This window comes from Nymphalis io, chromosome 21 (genome assembly GCF_905147045.1).
Source record: "Nymphalis io chromosome 21, ilAglIoxx1.1, whole genome shotgun sequence".
In the NCBI taxonomy this organism is placed as follows: Eukaryota; Metazoa; Arthropoda; class Insecta; order Lepidoptera; family Nymphalidae; genus Nymphalis; species Nymphalis io.
In genome coordinates this window covers 10,514,141-10,541,206 of record NC_065908.1, presented here as the reverse complement: position 1 = coordinate 10,541,206, position 27,066 = coordinate 10,514,141, and the positions used below count along the sequence as shown (strand labels likewise).

The following is a 27,066-nucleotide window of genomic DNA, read 5'->3' as shown; positions in this document are numbered from 1 at the left end:
GGACAGGGCTTATTATATATTTAATACGTATATCATTTATTCTTAACATATATATTACTTATAGTTAATTTCTTACCTTACGGATCTCGTCTCAGTTATCTATAGTTGATTATAAATAAAAGTCATAGTTTTTTAATTTAAAAGTGTTTAGTATGTCTCATCTGATATACAATATTAATTTCAATAAAATACTAAAATAGTAATAGTTGTAAAAAATTTAAGCCGTCCGGGTCGAAGTGTTTCTGATTTCTACTAGTCTAACATAGTATGTAAGTCTTTAAGTTATTATATTATTGTGAAAATAGTAGAACAAAACGAACAATATTTACTTTCGATATTTTTCGACGTATATGTGTTTATCCTTGCCGTTTGGTACAGGGACGTGTCTAACAACAACATAAGTGCACTGCCGCCAGACGCGCTGCAGCCCGCCACCGGCCTGCGCGATCTGTGAGTACTACTGATAGAAACACACACACACACACACACGGCACTAAACTTTAGTTTTACAACGACGTACTGAAGTGACCATTTGCTTCGCCGCATTCGCCACGAGGTATGCACTTGCACAACGACCAAGATAATATTGTATTACATCAATCAAAATCAATTATCAAGGTTGTTTATATTAATACATTATTTTATCGAATTTGTTGAAGTAACATATTATTCATAATTGTGTAACTTAAAAAATTTGCAACAAAATTATTGTTTAATTTGGTTTTTTTTTTCAATAAGAAGCCACTAGAAAGAAGTGTCGTGTAAGAAATTTAATCCCGCACAAGGAAATTAAACAATGTTATTTTTTTGAGGGAGAAGGTTCTCCCTAAAAAGGGAGAGGAGGCCTTAGCCCAGCAGTGGGTCATTAACAGGCTGTTACTATTTTTTTGAGGACAGCGAGGAATATAATCGTATGAGGACCATACGATCATATTGCTCGCTGTCCTCCAAGCCAAGTTTATAATATAGTTTATAATATATAATAAGTTTATATTAACAATAATAGTGCTATCACCACCTCTGACTATGGTACTGGTGTCATAACAATTATAAACCTTGTCTTGATACGTTAATTTCCTTGTGCCTGTAACCACACTGGTAAGACGTAGTAAAGTAACAGCCTGTAAATGTCCCACTGCTGGGCTAAGGCCTCCTCTCCCTATTTGAGGAGAAGGTTTGGAGCTTATTCCACCACGCTGCTCCAATGCGGGTTGGTAGAATACACATGTGGCAGAATTTCGATGAAATTAGACACATGCAGGTTTCCTCACGATGTTTTCCTTCACCGAAAAGCACGAGATGAATTATAAACAGAAATTAAGCACATGAAAATTCAGAGGTGCTTGCCCGGGTTCGAACCCACGTTCATCGGTTAAGATTCACGCGTTCGTACCACTGGGCCATCTCGACTCGGTAAGACGTAGATTATATGTTTATTATAATTATAATATACTTTTTTTAGAAATTTATCAGCGAATCGGTTGGAAGTGGTGTCATCTGGCGCTTTGAGCGGCGCACCGCTCGCGCGGTTATGGCTGGACCGGTGCGCGCTCGCGCGATTGCCTCCGATGAAACTCCCGCGATTGCATTACTTGTAAGTATTAATGTTGAGGCACGGAAATAATAATAATACTTTTATTTAAGTTTATCTGTTATTATGTGCAAGAACTTGAAACCAGTTCCGTCCATATATTGGGCTGAAATTTAGTACAAGTTTTGGTGTTGATAACAATACAATCTAGTATAATATTTAACACGTAATATTAATTAGTATACAGTAGTTCACTTTTTTAACCGACTTAAAAAAAGAGGTCATCTGTTCGAAGCGTAGGTTTTTTTTACTTCTTGTGGTCACTTATTGCGATAATTCTGGGTCGAGGTAAGAAATTATGAACAGTTTCTTCCAAAATAACTCTTAAACTAACAGGGCACTTATCTACGCTGGTGACGTAGACGTCAGCTAATCGGATTTGAACTTTTTAGGACTGTTTTGTTATCTCTGTATGTGTTTTAATTTTCCATTATCGTCAACTTACCCTTATCCCATTTATTTAGGAACTCATATAATAACGTGGTTATCGGACAGGTATTTTTAGCGTAAACACTTTCCTAAACACATCTACAATATATGTATATCGCAATTGTGAACCGAAGGCGGTGGAGGTCGCGGCAAATAAATCCCTTTTCTCGGAGGCATTCATAGAATTTCATCTTGTTGGATCCAAGTTTCGTGTGTCGTAACAGTAGTTCTGCAAAAACTTTATTAATAACTAGAAAAACAAATAAAAATACGACAAGAAAAATGTTATGAAATGAATTTCGGAATATTCATTCGAATAATCAAAGTGTAATCATTTATAATTACTGTCCGTGCGGCAACTATGGTAACCCGTTGCACTACGATAGCGTATCCCATGCGACTTTTGCAGAGAAAAATGGATTTATTGCACAGACACTTACAATGATGCAATTGCCTTGTTCACCCGGAAGGCCGAGACTGCTCCAAGTAACGCGATAAGAGACTTATAATCACTTGGTCCATAACTCATACAATATAATGATATAAAAGAATTGCTCATTTAAGTTAATAAGATTAGTCATACACATACACGCGGGTTTCTGTATCAGTTTTATGCCACACTTTTGAAATTACAAAAAAGAGGCGAGATGTCAGCGACCTCTCGCTTTCACGTAATCCCGTCATATATTACTCACTTGATAGATCGATTATAAATTATTCATGCAGGCCGAGTGCGGACAGTTTTTTCAGCTATGTAAATCCTCTATATTGCCTTGTCACCGCCGAGCGCCGCTCGACGCCTGTGCCTTTAATATCATTCAAATTAGCTCCGCTCTATTGAACAAACCCGTAATATTTTCCCTTACAAAGTAGAATAATAACAACTACTTCGAATAAGAATTTATCGATTCGTTTTTGAATCACTAAAGGTCGAGAGGCTCTCTTACGAGACTTGTTTGGATTCCGGAGTGGAGTAAACGAGCGAAACAACTGGCAAGTAGCGAAAATATGAACACGTCTCTGGCCTATTCTCGTTGACTGATGAAATGTTGTTGCGATAAAGCTATGCGTATATCTTTGTGCGATCAGAAATTAAAACAACCGGTTGAATGCTCTCATTTTTGGAGTCGGTCGAAAAAGTAATTCCGAATTATTATTTATAGAAATAAATTAATAGACTTTGCAATAACATTCGCGTATGGAACAGTTTTATTACAAAATATGATAAATAATCTTCATATTTTATTTCAAAGTAAAGTGATGACTTTGCAATAAAATACATACCTACCTACTTTCATAAAAATAATTCAATTATATTTATAAATATATCCAATATGTTGAAATATATCTTAAAATATAGACGCACGTGAATTCATATTTAACACAGAGTCGCGCCTTCTATCTCCTAATTCGCAGCCCGTCTCGTTAGTCGACACTGCGGGGTCGACAAAAAACGATTCGACACAAGTTGTCGCGTGACGCGTCGCATAGGTCGTTAACTCGCCCCCGTGTGCAGACTCGACATTTTGTGACTTAACTCACAAGTAACTATAAATCAAAGCACATAATTAATTAACTAGCAGATTGTAAGCCGCAGTCAGTAAACAGGGAGACGCTTTCGCGCTCGCGAACAGCAGAGAGACGACAAACAAAGTATTAAATCTCTGGAGCGATGTTGTCGCGAGAGTAGTGGGTATTATCGGCAGAGTAATGTCAAACACGGGACACGCTTGTTTACCATAGTACGATCGTATTAACAAACTACATATTATTAGCTATTCAAACATTAGATCACAACACAGAAGTACACGAACCTCTAATTAATAAAAATTTCTTTAAATATAATTCGTTTCTAGGTATAATCTATTCTGATTGTATTCTGTTTCTCTACCTATATAAAAATAAATAAATAAACTAAAGATTACATGGTATGTTATAATTTTTATTATATTCCTCACTATTACTATAAAATATAATTTTGCCGAACTTTATACTTTTTACTATAAAATCCGTTGCTGTTACTGTTCTCATACTGTTTATTATCAGGTAGCATTTGCCTTAGAATAATTCGAGTCCTATATTGCGTACTCACATAGACTTTGCATGTTATTTATTGTTGTACGGAACCCTTGGTACGCGAGTCGTACCCTTACTCGACCGGTTTTTTTATTGAAGTTAAATAAACGAAGGTTAAGTTTTACGACGGTAATCACTGACCACTAATGCTATAGTTTCGAAAATGCGGTCGATTATATAAATACTCATTACTAAGGATCGGACTATAAGCATTTGCAGGCTTTTCTCAGCGGAATTGCATATTTTCTCTATATTTACAATAGTTTTAGTAGGCCGCTTTGGTAATTATGTTATTGCCGGTCAAACCGCACTGCTCTCAGAGCGCACTATGCAGTTTCGTTTTGGTAGGATAATGAATGAAAGCTGTAATTTGCGCTCATTTTTCCCACACATCATTAACAAGCTTAAAATTTACGATTACGCATTGATTAAATTTATTTATATAATGCATAAAATCCGCCAAACTAATGCCGCATTGCAAGTCATTCTAGCGTAAACTTAAGTTTTTTTTATATTATATGTAGGCAGACGAGACTATGGGCCACCTGATAGTAAGTAGTCACCACCGCCCATAGACATTGGCATTGTAACCAATGTTAACCATATAACCATAACCATTGCCTACAATGCGCCACCAACTTTGGGAACTAAGATGTTATGTTAATTAGACTGGCTCACTCACCCTTCAAATCGGAACACAACAATAGCAAGTACCAGCAGTACTTTTTTTTTGTGGTAGAATACCTGATGAATGGGTGGTACCTACCCAGACGAGCTTCCACAAACCCCTACCACCAGTATTTTTTTTTAATTAAGTTGAAAAGTTGGAAAACATTTTAAAAAACTTTGAACCTTTGTGTCAAATTGATAGTCTTACTGACGGAAAAACTGTCAATGCTAACATCGCTCCCAAGTTCAAATACTGCCCGCGATGGACGTGAAGCGATCCGGTTCGCTTGTTTTACTACCTAACATTTGGAATAATGCTGGATTGTTTCCGTTTACAAAAATTCTTAAAGAATTATTAAGTTTATTTATGCATGAATAATTTTCGAATTGTGTTAAGATTTGATTATACATTATTTTTTCATTTAATTTAATACGTGGTATGCCATGCAATTTTTATATATTATTAGCATTTTTTATGCACAAATGTAGGCATATCCATCAAGTTTTTATGTTGCATATAACCCGGTTTTTACTCATTACAATCTTCTAATCTAAAACTATTGATTGCGATATTTTTTGATTGCCTTTAAATAAAGCATTTTACTAAATATAAACAAAACAAAGTAAAATATAATAATATAATAGTGGTGTTCATCAAAAACAATGTTCATTGGTATGACCGTCTCAATAAGTCTCAATGCGATGGAGACTGCTAGTTGGAACTGATCAATTGGATGAAGTTGAAGATTTCATTGCCTGAAACGCAAAAATAAATTAATTGTCTTTGTATTAGAAAACAAGGGTCTCCTCTGAATTTCAAGTTTCTGTCTTTTAATTTAAACTGTGCTTTGATAATAATTGGTCAGTGGGAACATTTCCTCAAATACTTACAAATTATCTAGGCTTAACCTGGAAATTCTGCCCTCTTTAATTACGTGTACCTCAAATACAGTGGGATTCACCACCAATCTGCCAATCAACAAAGTACCACAATAATTATTGTAAAAGCCGCTTTCGCCTGCTCACAACTTTGCTTTGACTCGTTAATTGCGCCTCGGGCTACTGTAATGAAAACTGACAAACCAAACGATCAAAATATCGCTAAAGTAGTCTCTAAGTAATTCTCATCTCATAACGTAGGTATAACTATTAAATATTTCATCGAGTAAATGTTGTGTCTTAGTCATGTTATTGTGTTGCCTTGTTTAAAAAAGGGGTGTACTGTATTAATACTAAAACAAACATTGATCTACATTAAAAATACATTACAACGTATGTAACGTAAAGCTTTTTGCAAAATTTATTATAATTATATAATACCTGTCATAAATCATCTCAATCTGCTTTAAAAAGCCGCTCGGCCGCAGCCGGTCATAATCGTGTCCACTTTGTGGCGCACTGTGTTACACGCGCTTAGCCGTAGCTTTAATTCGTTTTATGTTTTATAAACCAATAAACACATTTCTGAACATTTGAATATAACTCATATATGTTTGATAAGTCACATAATGAAACTAATTACATTAATGATTAACAGCCCGACCAGCTTTATAGTTGTTACCATTTATTGATTAAAATTGGAAAGATATTAAATACGATTATAAACGATAAACAGTGACCGTGTTCTCGTGCGGAGCAGTCTCGACACATCGATCCCTGTGCTCGCCACCTCCCACCGGCTCGTATCACATCCTCCACTAGTAAAATAATGCAAACCATATCGGTACAGTGCACTCTACGTACTCGCTACTATACTAACCACTACAACGGGGTTTTAATCTGGGGTTTTATCAGTAGATATAATATAGATATTCTTTATAAGATCAAATGGCGACCCGTTTACAATTACCTAGATGTCCCCTTCGTGATAGATACTGCGGAGCCCTTACCGGTAGATTCACTCGTGTTTGGACGAGAAGGGAAGAATGAATGTTCAAAAGAGGAAAACATCGCGATTTTATTTTATGGATGAGTGCTTAGACATTATACTTGCACTATTTTTCCAATATTTATTCTCCTTAGTATATTTACTCAAGGCACTTTCCCTCATTCGACATATTAAACAATTGATAATACCTCTTTACATTCTCTGGCCGGCTCAAGTACATTGTGCTGTATCTTTATAAGAGACCAAATTGTCATATGTGTATCTATCATGGCAGTGGGCAGAGGGCGAAGAGCCGCATGTGTGACCTCCGATGAGGGTCTCGCGCAAATGCAAATGCGATGACGTGGAACCGCGAGGCCGCGCTAGGCGCGCTGCAATCGCCTATAAATAAAAGTTATTACTCGATAACATTACACATCGATGTGTGCGTGCGAAATCACCATATGGAGCTTTCACACGACACATGCAAACATTTCGCAAGTGCGACGCGGATGCAATTTTGATGATAGAAGTAAGGTCGCCGGATACGTAGACGTCGATGAACTCAAGGTCTCCGGTTATATTAATTGCGAGTAGGTAGCGGTAAGTACGTAAGCACTGCGAGGATCGCTCGACAGTATTCGCCTGTTATGTTATTACAGTGCGCTCTAACAATCGCTACGTAAACGTGATAAATAGCGCTACTTATGTCGTCAACAGAGACGCACTGCCGCCGGAACAAGGGAAGCCACCCCTCGCCTTCTATTCAGGAGATTTATATAAAAAACATTGTAATTGATAGCCCGGGGGTCTTTCGAAGCTTATTTGTCTGCATATACTGACATTCGTACCAAAATATTATGATTATGATAAATTCGTCGACAAGATTTAAGATTTTTATAAACCTAGCGACCCATCTTGACTTCGTACGGTCATGATATTAGTTTAAATAATGCAATCAAACCATAGGAATTAGGAACCATATAGGAACATTTTAACTTTACAAGGAACATAACATCTTCGTTTCCAATGTTGGTGCGTATTGGCGATGTAAGGAATGGATAATATTTCTTACATCGCCAATTTTTATGGCCAATGGTGATCGATGGTAAGAGTAAGGTAGCTCCATATGCTCGTCTACCTGTTCTATAAAAAAAGCCCAATAACAAAACAAATAAATCTGTGGTTGGGCAAAAGGCCACTCTTCTCTTGAGGAAAAGTTTTTTTTTATGGTATAAGCGGCGAACGGACAAATGGGCCACCTGACCGCACCAACTTTGGAAACGAATATGTTACATTCCTTGTGCTTGCAGTTACAATGGGTCTTTCACCCTTCAAACCGGAACGTGATAATATTAATCATTGCTGTTTAGCTGTAGAATATCTGATGAGTGGGTGGTACCTACCCAGACCTACCACCAAGTGTTGTATTTTTTAGGTTTCCTTACGATGTTTTCCATTGCAGAACACTAACAATTGCGAACTTACGAATAGTGGCGCTTGCTCGGGCTTGAATCCACTATGAGCCACCTGAATCTTAACCGATTGAGGTTCACCTGATCTAAATATGATACTAGGTCATCTCGATTCTTTTGTAGTGTAACTGTACATTTACAGTCAATTATCTTACATGTATATGTTTTAACATTCCTTATTATTAATTATACATTATTATTACTCGTTATAATCATATAACAATTAATACTGTGGGACAAATAAATTATTTTATCAGTGTTTACTCCATATGTTGATAAAGTATAATGTTTGTTTGTTCGTCTGTGCGATCCTACAAGTAGATATATCAATCATCCGTTTGAGTTACAAGTCCAAAAGGTTGCTATGGAAACTTTTATTAAAGCATATTTCGTACTGCTTTACGCAGTAGTGTGTTAAGCTACGATATGTTAGTTAATTTGGGTTTTGTGTCTCTAATCATTTAGTCACCGAGAGCCATGACAGCGCTTTACAAGGACCATTAACGACTTCATTACAAAACATTAAAATTTCTTTCCTATTATTTACATTTAATATGAATTTATATTATATACATAATGTGCCGTTTTTTTTTTCATCAATTAAAGCGAATCGAAAAGAAAGCGAACAAATTTGTGGACGCGAAAAACTACTTGTTTTATACCATTTAAGGTACCTAATAATACTTTAAATTAATGTTTAGGATTATAATTTTAATCTACAACATTTTTTTTATAATATACAACTTAAACGTCCAAGTATGTATGTATGTTTGCATGTTTTGTACGCGTAAATGAATGAATCATACGTTGTTCTGACCTTCGCGGACGTGTAAATAATTTAGGAAAGATGTTTTAGGCTTTCTGGTACAGTATTGTTAATTAAAATAAATATTTATAAAATGAAACACTTCAAAAATTTGCTTACGTGTAGGTATTGGTAATTAAACTAGACTATATTTAATAAGGCATATTTTCCTTGTATAAAATTATTATTATTTTTAAATTAAAAAAAGGAAATAATCACTAGAAATGATAATGCTTAATAATTGTTTAACAACAGCAGAGTCTAATTATAAAACGGGCTTCTCTCAGTAACTTTTTGTTACTAACAGAAGCAATTAATGCATTAAATGTATTATGTCTTTTTTGGTGAGTGAAGTTTCTTATTATTATAAAATATACTAATAAGTATTGTAGTCTGTTAGATATCATGTCCATTGTGTAAAAACAGTCGACATTAGCTTCAACAAACGTCCTTGATGCCCAACATCCTGAAAGCAGTAAACTGGACACAAATAGCAATAAACACACAGTAAGCTCGGAATGGTGTGGTGTTTTAAGGGCGTTGACCCGCGTGCCAATCTGCGGATTGGCTTATCAGCTTTTATCAACAACTCTTCTTCATTTCAATTCAATCTCAAAAACATAGAACCCTTTTTTAAGACGGTTAAAAGGTAAACTAAATAACTGTATAATTTTTTTATTTCATTTTTAACACTTAACCGTCATGCGATTTGTTGTTGTCATGTTCGGACCGAACAAAACAATATTACCTTGTCTATTAAATTCCAATAGGCTTACCTGCTTTGTTATTTAATATTACTTTTAAGAAATATTACATCATTATGCTCCATCAGTCTTAAGATATTATTATTTCTATGCAGTAGCTTTAAAGTAAGTATATGAATAGTTTTTTTATTTATATTATAGGTAGGCGGACGAGCATATGGACCACTTGATGGTAAGTGGTCACCAACGCTCATAGACATTAGCATTATAAGAAATATCAATGCGCCACCAACCTTGGGAACTAAGATGTTATGTCCCTTGTGCCTGTAAAAAACTGGCTCACTCATCCTACCAACCGGAACACAACAGTTTTAAGTATCTCTGTTTGGCAGTAGAATGTATGATGGGTGAGTGGTACCTACCCATACGGGCTTGCACGTCTTTCTACCGAGTACTATAAAATCAGCAATATTGACATAGTTTATATTAACATATTGTCGTATAAACAATAAACTATCACAGAAATTTAACGCAGATCAGTGGAGGATAACGAAATATCAGAGTTGGATGCGTCGGCGCTGGAGGAGGAGCGCGCCCTGCGCGTGCTGCGGCTCGCGCGCAACCGCCTAGGCGCCGTGCCCAGCGCGGCGCTCGCACGCGCCACCCGCCTGCAAGCACTGTTAGTGAACGATGTGCACCAGCCAGCCGTGCTATCGTTTCATCACGTTAATTAATTAGTATTTATATGATTAAAAAGTTATTTTATTACTAAACTTAGAATTCGTTAATACTAGGCCACTTGCCCGATGCCTATCAGTCGCGCCCACGCACGTGCGCCGGCGCCGTGACGGCATTAACGCGACATTAATAACATACTAAATTTATACGGGAAACGCTCGACAAGTAAATATTTCAACACCATTTATTTTAAAATTAAATTCTTAACTAAATTAAAAACAAAATGAGTCAATTCGTACCTTAGTAGTAAATTATAAACTCTCCGCGATTAGAAATATCAGCGCCGTTGTAACAAAAAAATATTAGCGTCGTTCTTTTAATAAGCCATAGCTCATAGTTTAATTTCCTCTCATTTTTTGATTTTTGATGTCGGTCTGTCAATTCTATAATCTATAAATTACATGCCAACATATAATGTGAATTATTAATATTAATTTCACATAAGTTCAATTATTGACGTGTTTGCAGCAACCTGGCCGGCAACCAGATCAGGGAGTTGACATCCACTTCGCTGCCCGCGCTGCCGGCGCTACACACCTTGTGAGTACATTTAGTATTGAATCATAATTCGTAGCCTGATTTAAAATTGAATTGATATATTTTTTATATTAAAAAATAATCTAGTTTGCGTGCCCCCGCACAATAACTAAAAACTTAAAAATATATGTTTTTATTACTTGGAATAAAAATTATTACGAACTGTTATTTCAATATTTATAATTTGTAAAATTTTGTAACGTTTAACTTATATATTTAAACATAATGTTGTCCTCCTGGCCGATTTTGATCTCGACGGTCGAAATTATCGATAAACAACGAGCGCGTCACACATTATATACAAGTTTGTGCGCAAACAAGTACATTGATTTCCTCACTTTCATAATTCGAAAGGATGGCACCCCGATATGAACGAAAAGAGTTCAGGCAAAGAACCGACTTTACCCTTTCCGAACCACGGCTGTGTTATCACAAGCACGGGGGGGGGATACTAGCTCAAGATCAACGAGGCATTTCATTCATTTATCATTCATCACCATTTATCATTTAATCATATTAACGTTCCGAGTTACACGAAGTCCCCATGTGTGAGTGTAATACAATCAGCACAATCTGCCCGTACGACACGGCCCACGACTTCTTTTCATGAGCTTTTTTTAGAGAAAACTATTAAAATTATGTTTTTTATTTTATATTGATAAGGATTAAAACGGAGTTAAAAATAAATGATGTCACTAATGTAAACAATTTAAAGAAATGCAAATCCCTTTCTTATATTATAGTTATAGTTATGGCAACTGTCGGCTAGAAGACACCCATACCGACTTATCTGTCCGACTAAGTTAACTGTATTTTAAAAGCCGAGCGACCCGTCAGTTGGTTACCAGTAAAAATACTCGTACTATGTATCTGCTAATACGTCATACATACGTACATATGTCGTTGCAATTTGGCCCAAACTATTTAATATAAGTATCATTTCGAGCTCTTTTCTGCCTTTTTCGTTGATCAAAATTCAAAGATCATAGTCAAATATCGAAGCGTCATATAATATATATATGTCATGTAATATTATATTAATTACCATTCGTAGAGTAACTGTGTAAATGTCGTCAGGGACTTGTAAAATGTACAAGTAAATCAGTTACAATAAAGCCAATTTCAAGAATATTTAACGCACACATGCTAATTTTACAAGCAATTAAATCATTCAATCAATCATCCTTTAGTTCAAAGTTATTACATCCGTGTACAGTAAGTACAGTTTTATTAGGCTAAGTGAGAAATAAAAGTTTTTACAAGCAAGCACATGCCGCAGCAGCTTGAATAACACGTGTGACTCGAGCGACTGCTGCGACATAGAGGGGACACGTAAGGGGACGGGGAGGAGGGGTGGTGTAGAGGTCCTCGAGTTTACGAGTCGTGGCGCGCGCGAGGCTGCCAGTGAAGGTAATCGGGTGACGAGCCGGCGAGCGGTGATCACTCATTCGCCCGCGCCGCACGTTTTACCAAAACGTGGTTACGTAACTACAAGAATTTTGCCTTAATCTTAAGCACTATCTGAGCTACCTCACTACTACCTCACTATACTATTTAAGTATTAATCAAACTACATGTTATCAGAGCTAATAGATATAGACGCAAGCATTACGTGTTATCGTTAAATTCCCATTAATAAAGCAGATAAAACGAGCCAGAACCTCTAACACCCTTATCGGGCTATTAATCGTCACCCAAGCCTTCATCGCGGTCGCTACAATGTTTAAATGAGTTACGATTAATCGTCGATCGTCGCTATTCAAACCGGCCTCCAACAATACAGCTCGAATGCTAACGGCCGCGCTCGTGTAGTGTTAGTTTGATATTCAACGTTAAGTTCCCGCCGTTAATGCCACAGAGATAACTAATAAACGGCGGAATAATAAGAGGGCTATCTAGATAATACAACGGCCTAATGGAGATCCCGTTTTAGAACGTAAAGCAAGAAGAGTTGTCATGACAATAATCGTCTGATAAAATAATATACATACACATTTATGTTTTTATTTATTTAAATTTTAATGAAGGTTGTTTTTAATTTACTAATTGTTTTTCTATACTAATATTATAAGGAGGTAAAATCTGTGAGGTTGTAGGGAGTAATGCACAGGAAGAGATGCTGTACCGGTCGAAACTATTAGAGCCTTAGGCGACATAGGTGTCAATATCTTCCACAACATATGCAACAAGATATGGCACTCAGGAACATGGCCTACAGATTGGTCTCACACGGTTTGCATTCCTTTGCACAAGAAGGGTTGTTTGCACTAAGAAGTGTAGCAACTACCGCCTTATAGCCCTTATATCTCATGCTAGTAAAATCCTGCTACACATACTCAATGAACGACTGAAGTATTTTCTGTCCAAGGAAATTGCACCAGAACAAGCCGGTTTTGTAAAAGGAAATCTGTTCTCAGAACAGATCCTCATTGTTCGCCAGATAATAGAGAAGGCACGAGAGTTTAACAAGCCTACTTATATTTGCTTTGTTGACTTCTCAAAGGCATTTGACTCAGTAAAATGGCCCAAACAATGGAGGGTGTTACTGGACATGGATCCCGAAACACTTAGTTCATCTTCTTAGACGTCTTTACGAAAATGAGACTGCATCCGTGCGGACGGATGATGTTTTATCTGAAGACTTTCATCCCGCGCTGGAGTCCACCAAGGATGCATAATATCACCGCTCTTGTTCAATGCTTACACAGAACTGGTAAATCTGGTAAGTCTCTGAATCAACTTACCGATTTTGAAAATTCTTTTACCGATAGAACGCCACATCATTTCTGAGTGTCATAGGCTCTATATTAACCCGAAAAATGAAAAACTTTTTCGTATTAGTGAGATTTGCAGTTAGTCGGAGAAAAAACGATCGAACGAAGACGTTTCTAACGAACGCTGGCTTAACGATTGAGTTCTAGAGAAAAGTTGAAGAACTTGATAATGCCTACAAAAAAGTCAGCGACAGCATAGCCTAACTTTTATATTTAACTCACAAAAAGTAGTTTTTTATATAAAAAATAATTTAAATCGTTAGGTCATGTTTATTGGTCATATTATCAACAATTATGAATCCTTATCAAAATAAGTAAACTTATCGCCTCAAGTGTTTAAAACAAAAGATTTTTCCGTTTTACTGCTTATAATTTGGACCAATGGTTAAAGAGATAATACGACATAGGTATGGAAAAGCCAGCGTGTTGTAATGTATTGAGTGATATTTCTATTAGACGGTGTTTTCCATATACAACACGTCAATTTATTTAGAAATAAATTGCTTTATTACCAAGGTAATTTTATTTATAAAAAAAATCGTTTTTTTACAGTTTCTTTTTTTGGTTGCATAGTTTAAGAGATAATTTAAAATATGTGAGACAATTAAATTAATGTTCGGCAAGTAAAAATGTTTACCGCCCAAAGAATTGAGCATGGGTCAGCTAGTCAGTAATAAGTGCATAAACACTATGTAGAGAACAGTCTTCTGACAGTATTATTATTATATTATTATTACCCTGCAACAAATTAACGCCTTGCCGTATAATGCGAAAAACGAGACATTTTTTATTAATTTATTTACATTAAGGCTTGAAGGAAATACAAATATAAATTAAAAAGAGCTACTAAACAAATCATGACCCAGGTGGCAATAATGCTTGCAGCATTTCCTCGTTGAATCGCGAAAAATTCACCAGCTCTCTCATCACCAGTAGAGGCAATAAAACGAGAAATTAAATGATTAATAAAAAAAAAAATTGCAAGAGTACTCCAAGGTCCAAGTGCTTCGACTGCAAACGAAACTTTCATTGTCTAACAGTCTCCCAACATTTTTAGAGGGTATTGCGTGCAACCAGTGTTCTTATTCTTTAATTGATTAATCAAGAAGACTTGCTCTTGTTCAATTTCTTGTCAAACTATGTTTCATAACGTAAACCAAAGGTGAATCCCAAAGATTTTGCTTGGTAACTTCCCACGGGATATCCTTATCTTTTCGATTTTTATTTAATTTTGGAACTAAAAGACAGGGTTCAGAGATAGTATAAGTTATATGAGATCTTACGACGCCCGATCTGTCGAAATCCTGCAAAATATTTATATATTATCATTCACTGGTGGTAGGGCTTTGTGCAGGCTCATCTGGTTAGGTACCACCAAGTGATCAAATATTGTGCCGCTAAGCAGTTTTTCCGCTGTGAAGTGTGAGTGAGCCAGTGTAACTACAGACACAAGGGACATAACATCTCAGTTCCCAAGATTGGTGGCGCGTTGGCAATGTAAGAAATGGTTATTATTTCTTATATCGCCAATGTCTACGGTTTTGACCACTTACCATCCCAAGTCGGACCAATAAAAAGTTATTGGACCTTTCTGTCGAAAATTTTCATTAACAGCCCGAAGTCTGGAAGTTGAAAGTACGTATTGTAGTGTAGATTGTCGTGTCGTATTGCCGTCCTATCGGATTTTGAGGGTGAGAGAATGGAGATTGCATCTGTGTTTGCGCACACATTTGTGCACTATTATATGTCCTGCACAGTTGGCTAAAATCTCTCTTGAGATTAGCCACCGTAGCCGAAATCGATTAGAAGGAGATTTTCATCAAGTATAAGAATCTACCCTTAACTGGGTAGCTCAAACAAAGAGTCAGTTTCCGCATTGGTTCCAGCACAACTCACGTTATTTCCGACCAGTCGCCTCGCCCACGCATCTTTATTCCTAACAACTCCCGACAGACAACTTTATCAGTGTAGATAAGAGCAGAAGACTAAATTGAATGCTTAATCTTATTCTTAGAAAGGTCATTTTCTTAATATAGGAATATATATCCAATTTTTTTTGGAATTTTCATTAAAATAAATACCATTTATCAAAATTACAAAAACTTGTTATAACCTAATAAGACACAATTAAATTATGCGAGTTAGTTACTTTTACTCACAATGTCGTAACGTTCATGTTTATTTCAGGGATAATAGGATTCTGGTAATAAAATCAGTCGATACTTAAGACGCTACTCGGCTTCCTTCGACGCGACTATCAGAAACATGCTTTTCAAGTCGCTCTTTTAAATGTTTCATTTGACAATAGACTTTACCATCACATTGATCACTATTTGCAATTGATAAAGATGTTTTATTTTCAATTACATTTTGTACTGCAAATTTCTCGACCTGCGCTTTTGTATTCTATTAAAAAGCATACTTTCAAAAATTAAATTCTCTGTATATTAATTGTAACTAATTTGTTAAGTTTATTTATTTCTCCTCGAAGTGATTGTAATCTTGAGAAATAAAGTGATTTTAAACCGTAAACAAATTTACGTTTACATAAAATAGTATTCACAAAGATTGATTTCTTTGACATTTCTGTAAGTAGGACATGCTTTCGAGTTGGTCACATACTATAGTTTACTTAAGGCAAGGCAACGCCTAGTGTCAACCCGCCTGGGTAGTTCCTCCATCCACTCATCAATTATTCTTCTGCCAAACGTCAATACTTTGTTTTACTGTGTCCCAACCTTAAAAGTTACCGAGTCAGTATAATTAAAGCGAAAAATTAAATCATCTTAAATTTCATGTTAGGCATTGAAAACTTAAGTATTGCTCATTACATCCCGTCAGGTGACCGCCTGCTATATATCCTTAACAGCCTGTGAATGTCCCACTGCTGGGCTAAAGGCCTCCTCTCCTCTTTTTGAGGAGAAGGTTTGGAGCTTATTCCACCACGCTGCTCCAATGCGGGTTGGTGGAATACACATGTGGCAGAATTTCAGTGAAATTAGACACATGCAGGTTTCCTCACGATGTTTTCCTTCACCGTAAAGCACGAGATGAATTATAATCACAAATTAAGCACATGAAAATTCAGTGGTGCTTGCCCGGGTTTGAATCCACGATCATCGGTTAAGATTTACGCGTTCTTACCACTGGGCCATCTCGGCTCATGCCTGGCTATATATAAAATATAAAAAAAAGGTGACGGGTTGAAAACCGTGGAGACCCGTAGTTTAACATCAAAGTTTTCAAGAATTCCTGGCAAGACGAGTTCGTCTATTTACTTATAAATATCTCTCAGCTCAATGATAATTTGCGTTCGTCATCTAATCGTTCTTGTAAGATAATATTGTAATGTTAGATATAATTTGATTGATTGAACTTTAATATAAATATGCATTTTAAATTCATTTTTGTTCTAATAACACACCGAATGTATTTCTTCGTAAACATTTTTGTACATTCGGCGTGGGCTATTTTCCATTCATCTCGCTGCTCGCATTATTACCACCGAAGATGTCAACATTTTAACGATTAATTTACTTTATCGTTTATGATCTCCGCACCTCGACAATACAAAACAGTAAGTGGTTTCCAGTTGCCATTAGTACCAGATTTTTATGTTTTGCTCAAATGGGGTTATATTAAAAAGTATCTTCACATTATTTTTTTCATAATTAATCATAAAATTCTTACAAAACGATGTCCCATCTTACTGGTTGCGTATAAAACTCGAATTTTACTGAAATAATCAAAAGTAATGTGACATGGAATGTGCCGAGAACACTTACATCTAACTCTTGTTATGGCTTTAAAAGCTTTAAAGTTTATTGGCCATCGCGCCCGAACGTTATATTTAATGCGGAATAATAAACTCATATGACATTTGCAATGAAAGTATCTAACGTGTTGACACGGAATGATTGTTACATAAAAATAAAAAAAAAACAATATTACGAATAGGAGAACTAACACTTAAATTCCTGAAATTCGAATTTACTTCTTAAATATATACTTTGTCTAAAATTCCAACATGTAAATTTAGTTGTATGTCATATTAGGTTCACTCGTATCGTATATATGTATGTAACGTACCTACGTATGTAACGTACCTACGTATGTTACGATTTCAGTATATAATAACAACACGCCTCTTAATTAATTATTTCGTACATTAATTATCCCTATTACACAACTGAGGTTGATTTAGATTCGTGTTGTATTATGATAAGCACGCGTCGTGTATAAATTACAGTCAACTTAGTAACGTCGACGACGCACATGTATTTAGTAATATTACGAATTTAATAAAACAGCATCTTTCGAGGCAGTCGGTACCACGACTCAGTAGTATCTTCTACTTATTGTCAAATTTCATGAAGATCAGTTGACGCGAAGTATATGAATAATTTTAGCATCGTTGGGTGGTCTGAAGCAGATATACTCTTACGAACTGCAACATGCACAAGCGGATATTCATTCAAGCTACATGACGCTTCGTATTCAATGAACGAGCAGCCTCGTCCGCCGCGACGCGGGTCGTCGCCCGTCCGTCCTTCGTCACGTCTTCCATGAACTAAGCTTACTGGAAGTCGTATGTGAATATATTTCATATTATTTGAACGCAGCGAGCCAAAAATGGCGGGATAGGTCTGTGTTATTCCAATTCCAACAAGCATGTCGCAAAATAAAAATAGAAGTTTGCGACAATGAAGGACTCTTTAATTGAACAACCGCTGGTGGAGTCACGGATGAATACTCAAGTGTGCCCGTAACCTCGCCCGACCCCCCCGCAGAGTGAAGACTGACCGTGGTGGTTTTAGTCGGTAAGAGTCTGGCATTACCCTGTATCATCATCATCTGAGGTAGAGGGTATTCATGAGGATTTCTCCACGTATAAAACGGTCAATGTTATTTTAAGACTAACTATGCTTCTTGTAATAGTTTCCGAATCGATTTTCCGCCATGGCGGCTCACCTGAAGCTACTGCCTCGGAGGCCGGAGAAATGACATAGTGCATGAACAAATCCGCACTCTCATTTTCTTAATTACAAGCGGAACTTACCATAGTAGATAATATTAAAAGCTATATTATTTGAAAATATAATAAAATGAAAATATAATAATACCAATGTCCACGAAGAACTATATCTGTGGTAGCAACCCTTCTCAGCGCGTCGATGAGGCGGCGCGCTCTGATTTATGAGTCTCTGGCTACATAGCGCCCCTCCCCCTCGTCCCGGCGCCCTCCCTACACACCCGCACGCTCCTCGTGCACACGCGAGTCGCGCACAGCTGAGCGTTATAAACGAAAAAGATCCGAGACCACTTTTTTAATAAATATCAATGAAAAATAAAACAGCGCTCTTGCCGTCTTAGAATGCCTTGTAATAAATATTTCGTGCGATTGTCCACATGCAAGATATTATGAACTACGCAACAAGTAAATCAAAAAGGCTTCAATAATAATAATAATAATATTCAACGGGCTAATAAATAAACAGCCATCTAAAGAATGCATCTAAGAAATAACTCATCTGTTATAAAATACCTGTTTAAATAGAAAATTAATTGTCTTCGGCTTTATGTAAAAGCTAATAAATATATTAGATTCGTAAGTGGTACTATAAATAATGAGCCAAAGACTAATTTCATTACAGAGGAGGAGGATGACATTTTGGTTACGTCTAGGTGGGTTGAATTGGCAATAATAATAAATATGTAGAATGAAAGTAACGCCCGTTTTAAAGGAAAAAACGATACAGTAAAATTGGTTTTATATACTTTGTCATTTAAAGTCATTAATAAGCTTATACAGAATCCTTGCAAAATCCATAAATGCCACTTTTTAATTTTGTGTTCTTGACGAACTCTCCATTAAGAAGTAGAATATTATCTCGATATTTATCGCCAAAATTATAGCTAGATTGCTGCTCACTTAAATACTAGATAATGGAATATATCGTCGAATTATAAAGTCTTAGAATAGAAAAAAAATATATGAATATTTTAATACAAACGGCCAGAGTTGTTACGGAAACAAGAATCATCACGAACTCGTTAAAGTAATATTACAAAGGTGTCAGTTTTCCATCTTGTTCAATTATTATGTCGACGTTATTTTTTCAATTGATTTAAAGCTTATTTACTTCCAGTAGGTTAATAAATAGTTGCCCGTTACAACTACATAACTTTTATACAGAGGATGAAATTTTAGAAAGTTGCACTCGTTGGAAATAACTATAGTTTTGTAAAAAAAAACATTTATAAATTTTAATATATAAACTTAAATAAAAAAGCAGAAAAGGAATATATAAATATATTTACGAAATTTCAGCTTCACGACATCGTTCTTACATTACTAAATCAAACCAGAAATCTTTACTTATAACTGCACGCTTGTGATAACGGAAATGTATGAGTATTTCTGCTAAAATTATTTCTATTTTAATTTTAATGAGTCCCTAAAGAATGAAGGAGGATAATTAAAACTAGCTTATCGAGTGTAACCGCCTCCTTGCTGTTTGTTGACTCGTCCGACCCGACCGTCCCGAAGCTCGTCTTTATTGCAGACGCATAACCATAACACGGCCTCGCGCCGCGGGAACATCTACCACCCGTCGTCACTTTCACGTCGCTGCGTATTTTTTAACGTGATTCTTAATACGTGTATTAAGAGTAGGCGAGCGAGCCACAAGTTATTTTTGTTTTCTGTCTCTGCCCGCAAACTGACGGACTTAACACACATAATAGACATTAGGATGTCACATCACAGCCATAAACATAAATCCAGAGGCGACTGCATATTAAAATTTACTGGTGGTAGAGCTTTGTGCAAGCTCGTCTGGGTAAAACCACCCACAAATCAGATATTCTACCGCTAAACAGCAGCACTTAGTATTGTTGTGTTCCGGATTGAAGGGTGAGTGAGCCGGTGTAATTACAGACACAAGGGACATAACATCTTAGTTACCAAGGTTGGTGGCGCATTGGTGATGTAAGCGATGGTTAACATTTCTTACAATGCCAATGCCTATGGGCGTTGGTGACCACTTACCATCAGGTGGCCCATATGCTCGTCCGCCTTCCTATTCTATAAAAAAAAACAAAAAGACACGCCGTTCTTTTTAGTTTAGCTATAAGATGGAACAGGTATTGGACTTATATACACATTTGTCTATCAACAGGATATTAAAGCGAAACCGCATCACCCACATCGACGAGCGCGCCTTTGCGAGCACCCCGGCGCTGCGCGTGCTGTGAGTACTTAAAAAGTAAATAAATAAAAACTCATTAACACGCACTGGAAATGCCTTATTATGTTAGGTTTTTGAAAACAAAAGCCTAGCCAAACCCGCGGCTTCGCCAGCGTGGAACTCAGATTGTGACAAAACATCTTCACAAACTGCCGTTTGTGATCGTGAACGTTATGTACGTTATGCCTTTTTGAATTGTATACACAATATTATAATGGCTGGTAGCTAGTAAATAGCCATGTTAATTTAAAAAGGAAATCACAGGCAGATATTTTTCTAGTATAAAAATTAATTAAAATTGTAGTAGCTGAAGGCAGTTCGTTTTTAGTTTTAGTACTATGATATGAATACACGTTTTGCGTTTGCAAAACTAATCTTATCTTCCCGCGTGACCTAGGCCTAGGGCGTAGGTGTGTATTTATCTGGACTACAAAGATAGCGTAATTATTAACATGCAGTAATAATAGTCAGGTAGCGATGCAGCCTGTGGCCTGCGGCCTGCCTATCAGTTCATTCAAGGTCATTTAATCATCTGAGTTTATCTTACAACTGGTGTACGAATACGTAAGAAAAGGTTCTTTGATTTGATATGTTATATTGTTTTAGTGGATTGTATTGCCACCGGCACCAAGTGTGTGCAAAATTTCAACAAATTGGTTGTGTACGCACCGGTATTAATATTTAGTGACTAGTATGACCCACACTATCAGGTGAAGTCAATAAAATCTTCTACAAAGTTTAAATACAAATTTTCGAATACGATTTATATGTTTGGTAGTAAAAATCTGTATGTACAAGACAGTAATTAAATATTGAACATTTTTACACATATAAAGCGCAAACACGAACTCTTGATCTGTTTCTTGGGACGGTGTGTCAATTGTCTCGCTAAATGGTAGGCAAACGACCGGCGGACAGTGTCGTGTGTAGCTGTAGACAGTCGGTTATAGTGACAGTGCGAGTTGCGGTCGCGACCGTTGTCTGCAAGTATCATTGATCTCTGCGCGGCCTGCCGATCGATTGCACCGAGGGTACCGATTATCTGGATACTGTTGTTACATAATCATAAGGTCGCCGATCTAAAACGAAGTAGGTACTCGCGTATAGCCGTTCATAAATTGAGGTCGTTACTAATAGCAAACTTCATAGGAGTTTACAATTTATTTAAGAATATTGTAAGTGTGAAAAAAAATATTTATTTAAAGAAATATTAAGAATATTACATTTTCTCGATAAGGAAAGAAAAGTATATGAATTAGTTAACACTCTTCATTATTATAGGTTTATCTTTATTACTTTTATTTGTACGGTTATTATCAACGGGGAAACGCTAATAGCATTATTTAGTTGTTATAAATAAAATTTTATTTTGTCTACACGTTTGTTACATGATGATTTACTAGAGGAGAGGTGTTGCCTCTACTTTTTAACCATAAATCCTTCAATGATGTAACTTGACAGTTCGTGTAAAGATAAAGCGCAAATACGAAAATAGACAGTCCTGTTAAATAGCAGCATACTGTTGAACGTCATCTTCAGCTGGTGGTCAAGGCGTAGGCGCCGCAGACGATGCGACACCGTTGCGAATGTAAACAGTGTAGAATAGTCGCTACACGTTTTTTCACGCAGTGTTGTGCTCCGCTCGTGGTTCGACGGAGCTCTCCTCAGTGGGTGAAGGTAATCGCCCCCCGCACTCCTCGCTATTGCGTACGGCAGCGTGAGGCCAGCCCGGCTGCCATCCTCCTCAGTGCCGTCTGAAATAGGACACGCGAAGCCCCCACCTCACGCATCCACGACCCCAGGGTTACACCCTATCTTTTAAGCCGAGCGTTGGGCCTGTGGATTTCCGAGACTACGCCGACGTCGTCTCCGCCGAGCAGGATCGGCCCTTTCCCGTTCCCGCTACGCCGTCTCCTTCTGGACCATGATGGTCTCACAGAAGGAGGCTACGGCCCTCCACGTCGATTTCCTGCGGAGCATCCGGAGCATTGTCCGACTTCACGGACCAGGATCTCCCTCACCGCATTCCACGCGGGGCACGCCTCCAGCGTATGCTGAGCGGTGTCTCGGGCCGCACCACAGTGGTTGCACAACGCCGTTGATTCGCGTCCGATCTTACACAGGTATTCTCCAAAACAACCGTGACCGGTCATTACTTGCTAAGTCGGAAGATGACTCGTCGCTTTTGTCTGATCCAGGCTTCGAAGGCTGGCAGGATCGCTCCGACGACGCGTTTGCGCGCGTACCGTTCTTCGCAGAGACGGTCGCTCCACGTCGCAAGAGCCCTTCAATGTTCCCGGAGAGGAGGCACTTTCACTGTTCTAACGGAGAATGCGGGTCTGTTGATAGACCCTCGCGTCCAAATCCGCCAGAATATTCAAAGGCGAAAAGCGCGCTAGGATGCTTGCCGCCTCGTAGGAGAATAGTCGCTACCCTTCTTAACCCTACACATTAAAAGGAATCGTTGTGTAAGACAGACCAGCAGCACGACACAAAAAGCAACGGATTTTGAGCGCAAGATTCGCGATGAGAGTACAAGTTTGAGTTTTGTCTCTACAGAAATTACGTTTGTGCTTACGTTTCTGTCATGTGTACTAGTTATACGCATACAAATAAATACAAGAGCCGAGATAGCTCAGTGGTTTGAACACGGCTTAACAAAAGACCGCGGGCAAGTATCATGAGTTTTCTTGTGCTGAAATTAGCTCCAAACTTTCTCCTCAAGAGGAGACCCTTGCTGTTAGGGGTAAGTTTATTTTTTTTTAATAATCAAAAGTAATATCTATTAGGATATAAGGCTTTATTTGAATCCATGCATAGAGGATGAAAATCTATTTTACTCCAATGATAATACAAAATCTTTGTGTTGTTAGGTTGTTTCTTATAAAGATGAATAAATGATATGATGAAACGATCAATCGTTACAAAAAACTAAAATAATAATGAATGAATATTTCTAAATTTCAAAGAAGAAATCCGAGTAGCCTAACATTTTTTTTCACCTTCAAGAGGTAAGTTGGAGGGGGGGGGGTGCGGGTTATGTGAGATTCTTATCCACTAAAACCACTGCGATGGCCGTCCTCGGCACGGATCGAAGAGGCTGCCGAGCTGTGCTCCGCTCGTGGCTCCCCTCAGGGGACGAAGGTAATCTCGCCCCCCTGCACTCCGCGCTAGTGCGGCATCGAGATCCCAACCTAGCTGCCTTTCTCCTCAAAGCCGTCTGAAATAGAACATGCGACCTCACAGATCCACGACCCCAGGGTTACGCCCTATCTTTTAAGCCCCGGGCGTAGGGGCTATGAGTATCCTAACCAGCCTCAACTACACTTTCTAATTCAGTAGCAAGTTGGACCTCGTCGTAGTTTCATACTAATCCGTCCCTGACTCGTGACCTGGATGCTGCGAAGTGGCCTGTTGCGGTCTGTGAAAAGTTTCATTCGAGTACTCGATATACATATTATTATTTCTAGTATAAAAAAGATAGAAAACTCAATAAAATGTTACGTCTCAATCACAATTTATAATGCAAAGCGTCGACCACGTTCCCAACTCACACTCAATACTAGTAAACTCGGTTTTATTGTCGTAAGGTTTTATGGCCAGTGTGGTTTTATAGCGGGCAGTTATGGAAAACCCAACAAGTCAGTAAAAGTATATTTAATTTCGGTACATGTATATGTAACCGTTTTTTTATAGTATAGGTTGGCGGACGAGCATACCTGATAATAAGTGGTCACCAACGCCCATAGACATTGGCACTGTAAGAAATGTTAACCATCGCTTACATCGCCAATGCGCCACCAACCTTGGGAACTAAGATGTTATGTCCCATGTGCCTATAATTACACTGGCTCACTCATCCTTCAAGCCGGAACACAACAATAACAAGTACTATTGTTTTGCGGTAAAATATCTGATGACCATATATCAGCCGGCACTATATGTACCAGAACTATGATTCGTTTCTTACACCATCAATTTGCCTTCAACAAGGGGTATAAGATAAGATGTTATGTCGCTTCTTCCTGTTATTACACTGGCTCAATCATCTTTAAAAACGGAACACAGTAACACAAAGTATTGCTGTTTGGTAGTCGAATATTTGATGAATATGTGATGGGTACTTTGAGACGGTATAGTGGCTGTACACAGCTCTCCCATAAAACGTATATCATAATTGTACACATACTTTGTACATTATAACTATTATTAGTTTCCTTTACCGTTCTGAAACGAAATAACTTGTTATCATGCTTATTTAATGGGTTTCTCGTGAAAGCACTCCAGCTTGTTTCTCATAGTGTACATTCAGTGCCTAATCACTTAATCGTGCACCACAGATGGCTTAATGTCCTCCAATCTCCCTTTTTCACCCCCCTTCGCTTCACGCGCTCGTCTACTTGCTCAGGACCCAATCGTTTGGAAATCCTAATTCACCTGCAACTAACTGCCTTGACATAAGTATTTTTGAGTTCGTCTTCCTTATGAACTAAACTCTCATAATGGGTTTTGTTTTATAATTAATTACAACTTAAGATCAAATTATATAGCTATAATGCTTTTTGAATATTAAAAAAACTCTCTGTTTTGATATTTTATCTCGTTTCAACGATTTTCACCTTAAAGTAACAAACAACCGCGCATATTATTATTTGGCTCAGAAATATATTTAATTTATAAGCTTATATTTAGGTTCAAAATAAGCAAATTGAGAACAGCTATTAGCCATGAATTCAACTGTCATTATTTATCGGAGCGCTGGATTTATTTGGCAACACAAACAATAAGTAAGTTTGATCAATGTGAGTGTTTGAGCGCGAAATTGAACCAGTTCGAGCTCAGAACGTTTCGGCGCGTAAGGAGAAGCGTAAATATCATTCGATGTGATTAATTTCTCGACGAGCGAGTATATCCCTCTGAGACTCGGTTTGTCGATCCGTGTGTACTTAATCAACAAGTTGCAAATTCTATTTCAAATGATTTATTAAGATATAGTGTCAAGCCTAACATAACTGATTTTGCATAAGCCAATATTATTTTTTGAACCTTTATATTATTTAAGCAAACCCGACAAAGCACTAAAAATAATTATAATATTATATTTAGATTTCGTCGCTTATTGTCTACGTCCAAAAGCCTAAGCCTATTAAGACGTAGACGAAAAAATATAACCAATGCATTAGTGTAGAAGTATATTTGAGTTAAACATTTTGTAAACAACTCCAAGTCACTTTTGCGTATTTTTGAGGTCGACTTCAAGACATGCAAAGAATTGTTAAAAACCTAATAGTCCATTGTCCAAACAGTTTCGTTGACATTAAATTGGCTGTTTACTGTTTGTCCTTTTACATTACAAAGAACACTTTTTGTAATACCTTGACACGAAATGGTTTTGTAAATAAGGTTTTGTTTTTGTACAGGCGACTTGAGGATAATCTACTAAGTGAGCTGCCACCCGCTGTCCATCTGCTACCGATGCTTGAAGACTTGTAAGTACCGAACGTAGAAAATGATAGATAATAATAATAGTGTATGTTGCTTGTGTGAAGATGTACGTACGTAAATTGTTTCATTTGAATTCGTCCCTTAGTTATAGCGTGACACAAAATTTCATTTTTATAATATTGGTACGATTACATGAAAACGTATATTGTACATACAAAAATAAATATTTATTAAAGTACTTATTACGCTGCTGTGGGCGCGGTAAATTGCTCTTATTTGATCTTACATGATCTAATGTTAAATATCAGGAACAACAACGTAATCGATATTCTAATACTAAAGAAAGTACTGTTTGCATATAGGTCCTTGGCGAACAACCGCATAGAGCGCGTGTCAGCAGGCTTGCAAGCCTGTTCGCGACTCGCGCGCCTGGAGCTGCGCGCGAACCCACTCTCGCAACTGCACCAGCATGCTCTCGCACACCTACCTCGTCTTACCACACTGTAAACCATTGTTTTCTTTTATTCTCAGTTATTTTCATAACAGATTTAAATATAAGCGCATCGAAATGACTAAAAGCTACTCCACAAATCATTACAGCATCGCGAGGAATGCTGACCGCACTTTCTCATTGAATCACAGTTCCGATTCTCTAGTCGAAAAATGAGCCCGCCTTCCTGCCACCAGCAATAACTTTACAAATGTT

At 37.3% G+C, this 27,066-nt stretch overlaps 1 protein-coding gene across 1 annotated transcript in view; it reads left to right on the top strand.

The window, feature by feature from the left end:
• Positions 1–27,066, top strand: part of LOC126776750 (lutropin-choriogonadotropic hormone receptor) — a 49,826-nt gene that overhangs the window by 12,849 nt on the left and 9,911 nt on the right. Inside the window, exons 2-8 of the mRNA XM_050499482.1 lie at positions 379–450; positions 1,463–1,594; positions 10,152–10,295; positions 10,823–10,894; positions 20,847–20,918; positions 26,336–26,404; positions 26,723–26,863. Of these exons, the coding sequence (XP_050355439.1) occupies positions 379–450; positions 1,463–1,594; positions 10,152–10,295; positions 10,823–10,894; positions 20,847–20,918; positions 26,336–26,404; positions 26,723–26,863 (702 nt within the window). The remainder of the gene's footprint in view (positions 1–378; positions 451–1,462; positions 1,595–10,151; positions 10,296–10,822; positions 10,895–20,846; positions 20,919–26,335; positions 26,405–26,722; positions 26,864–27,066) is intronic.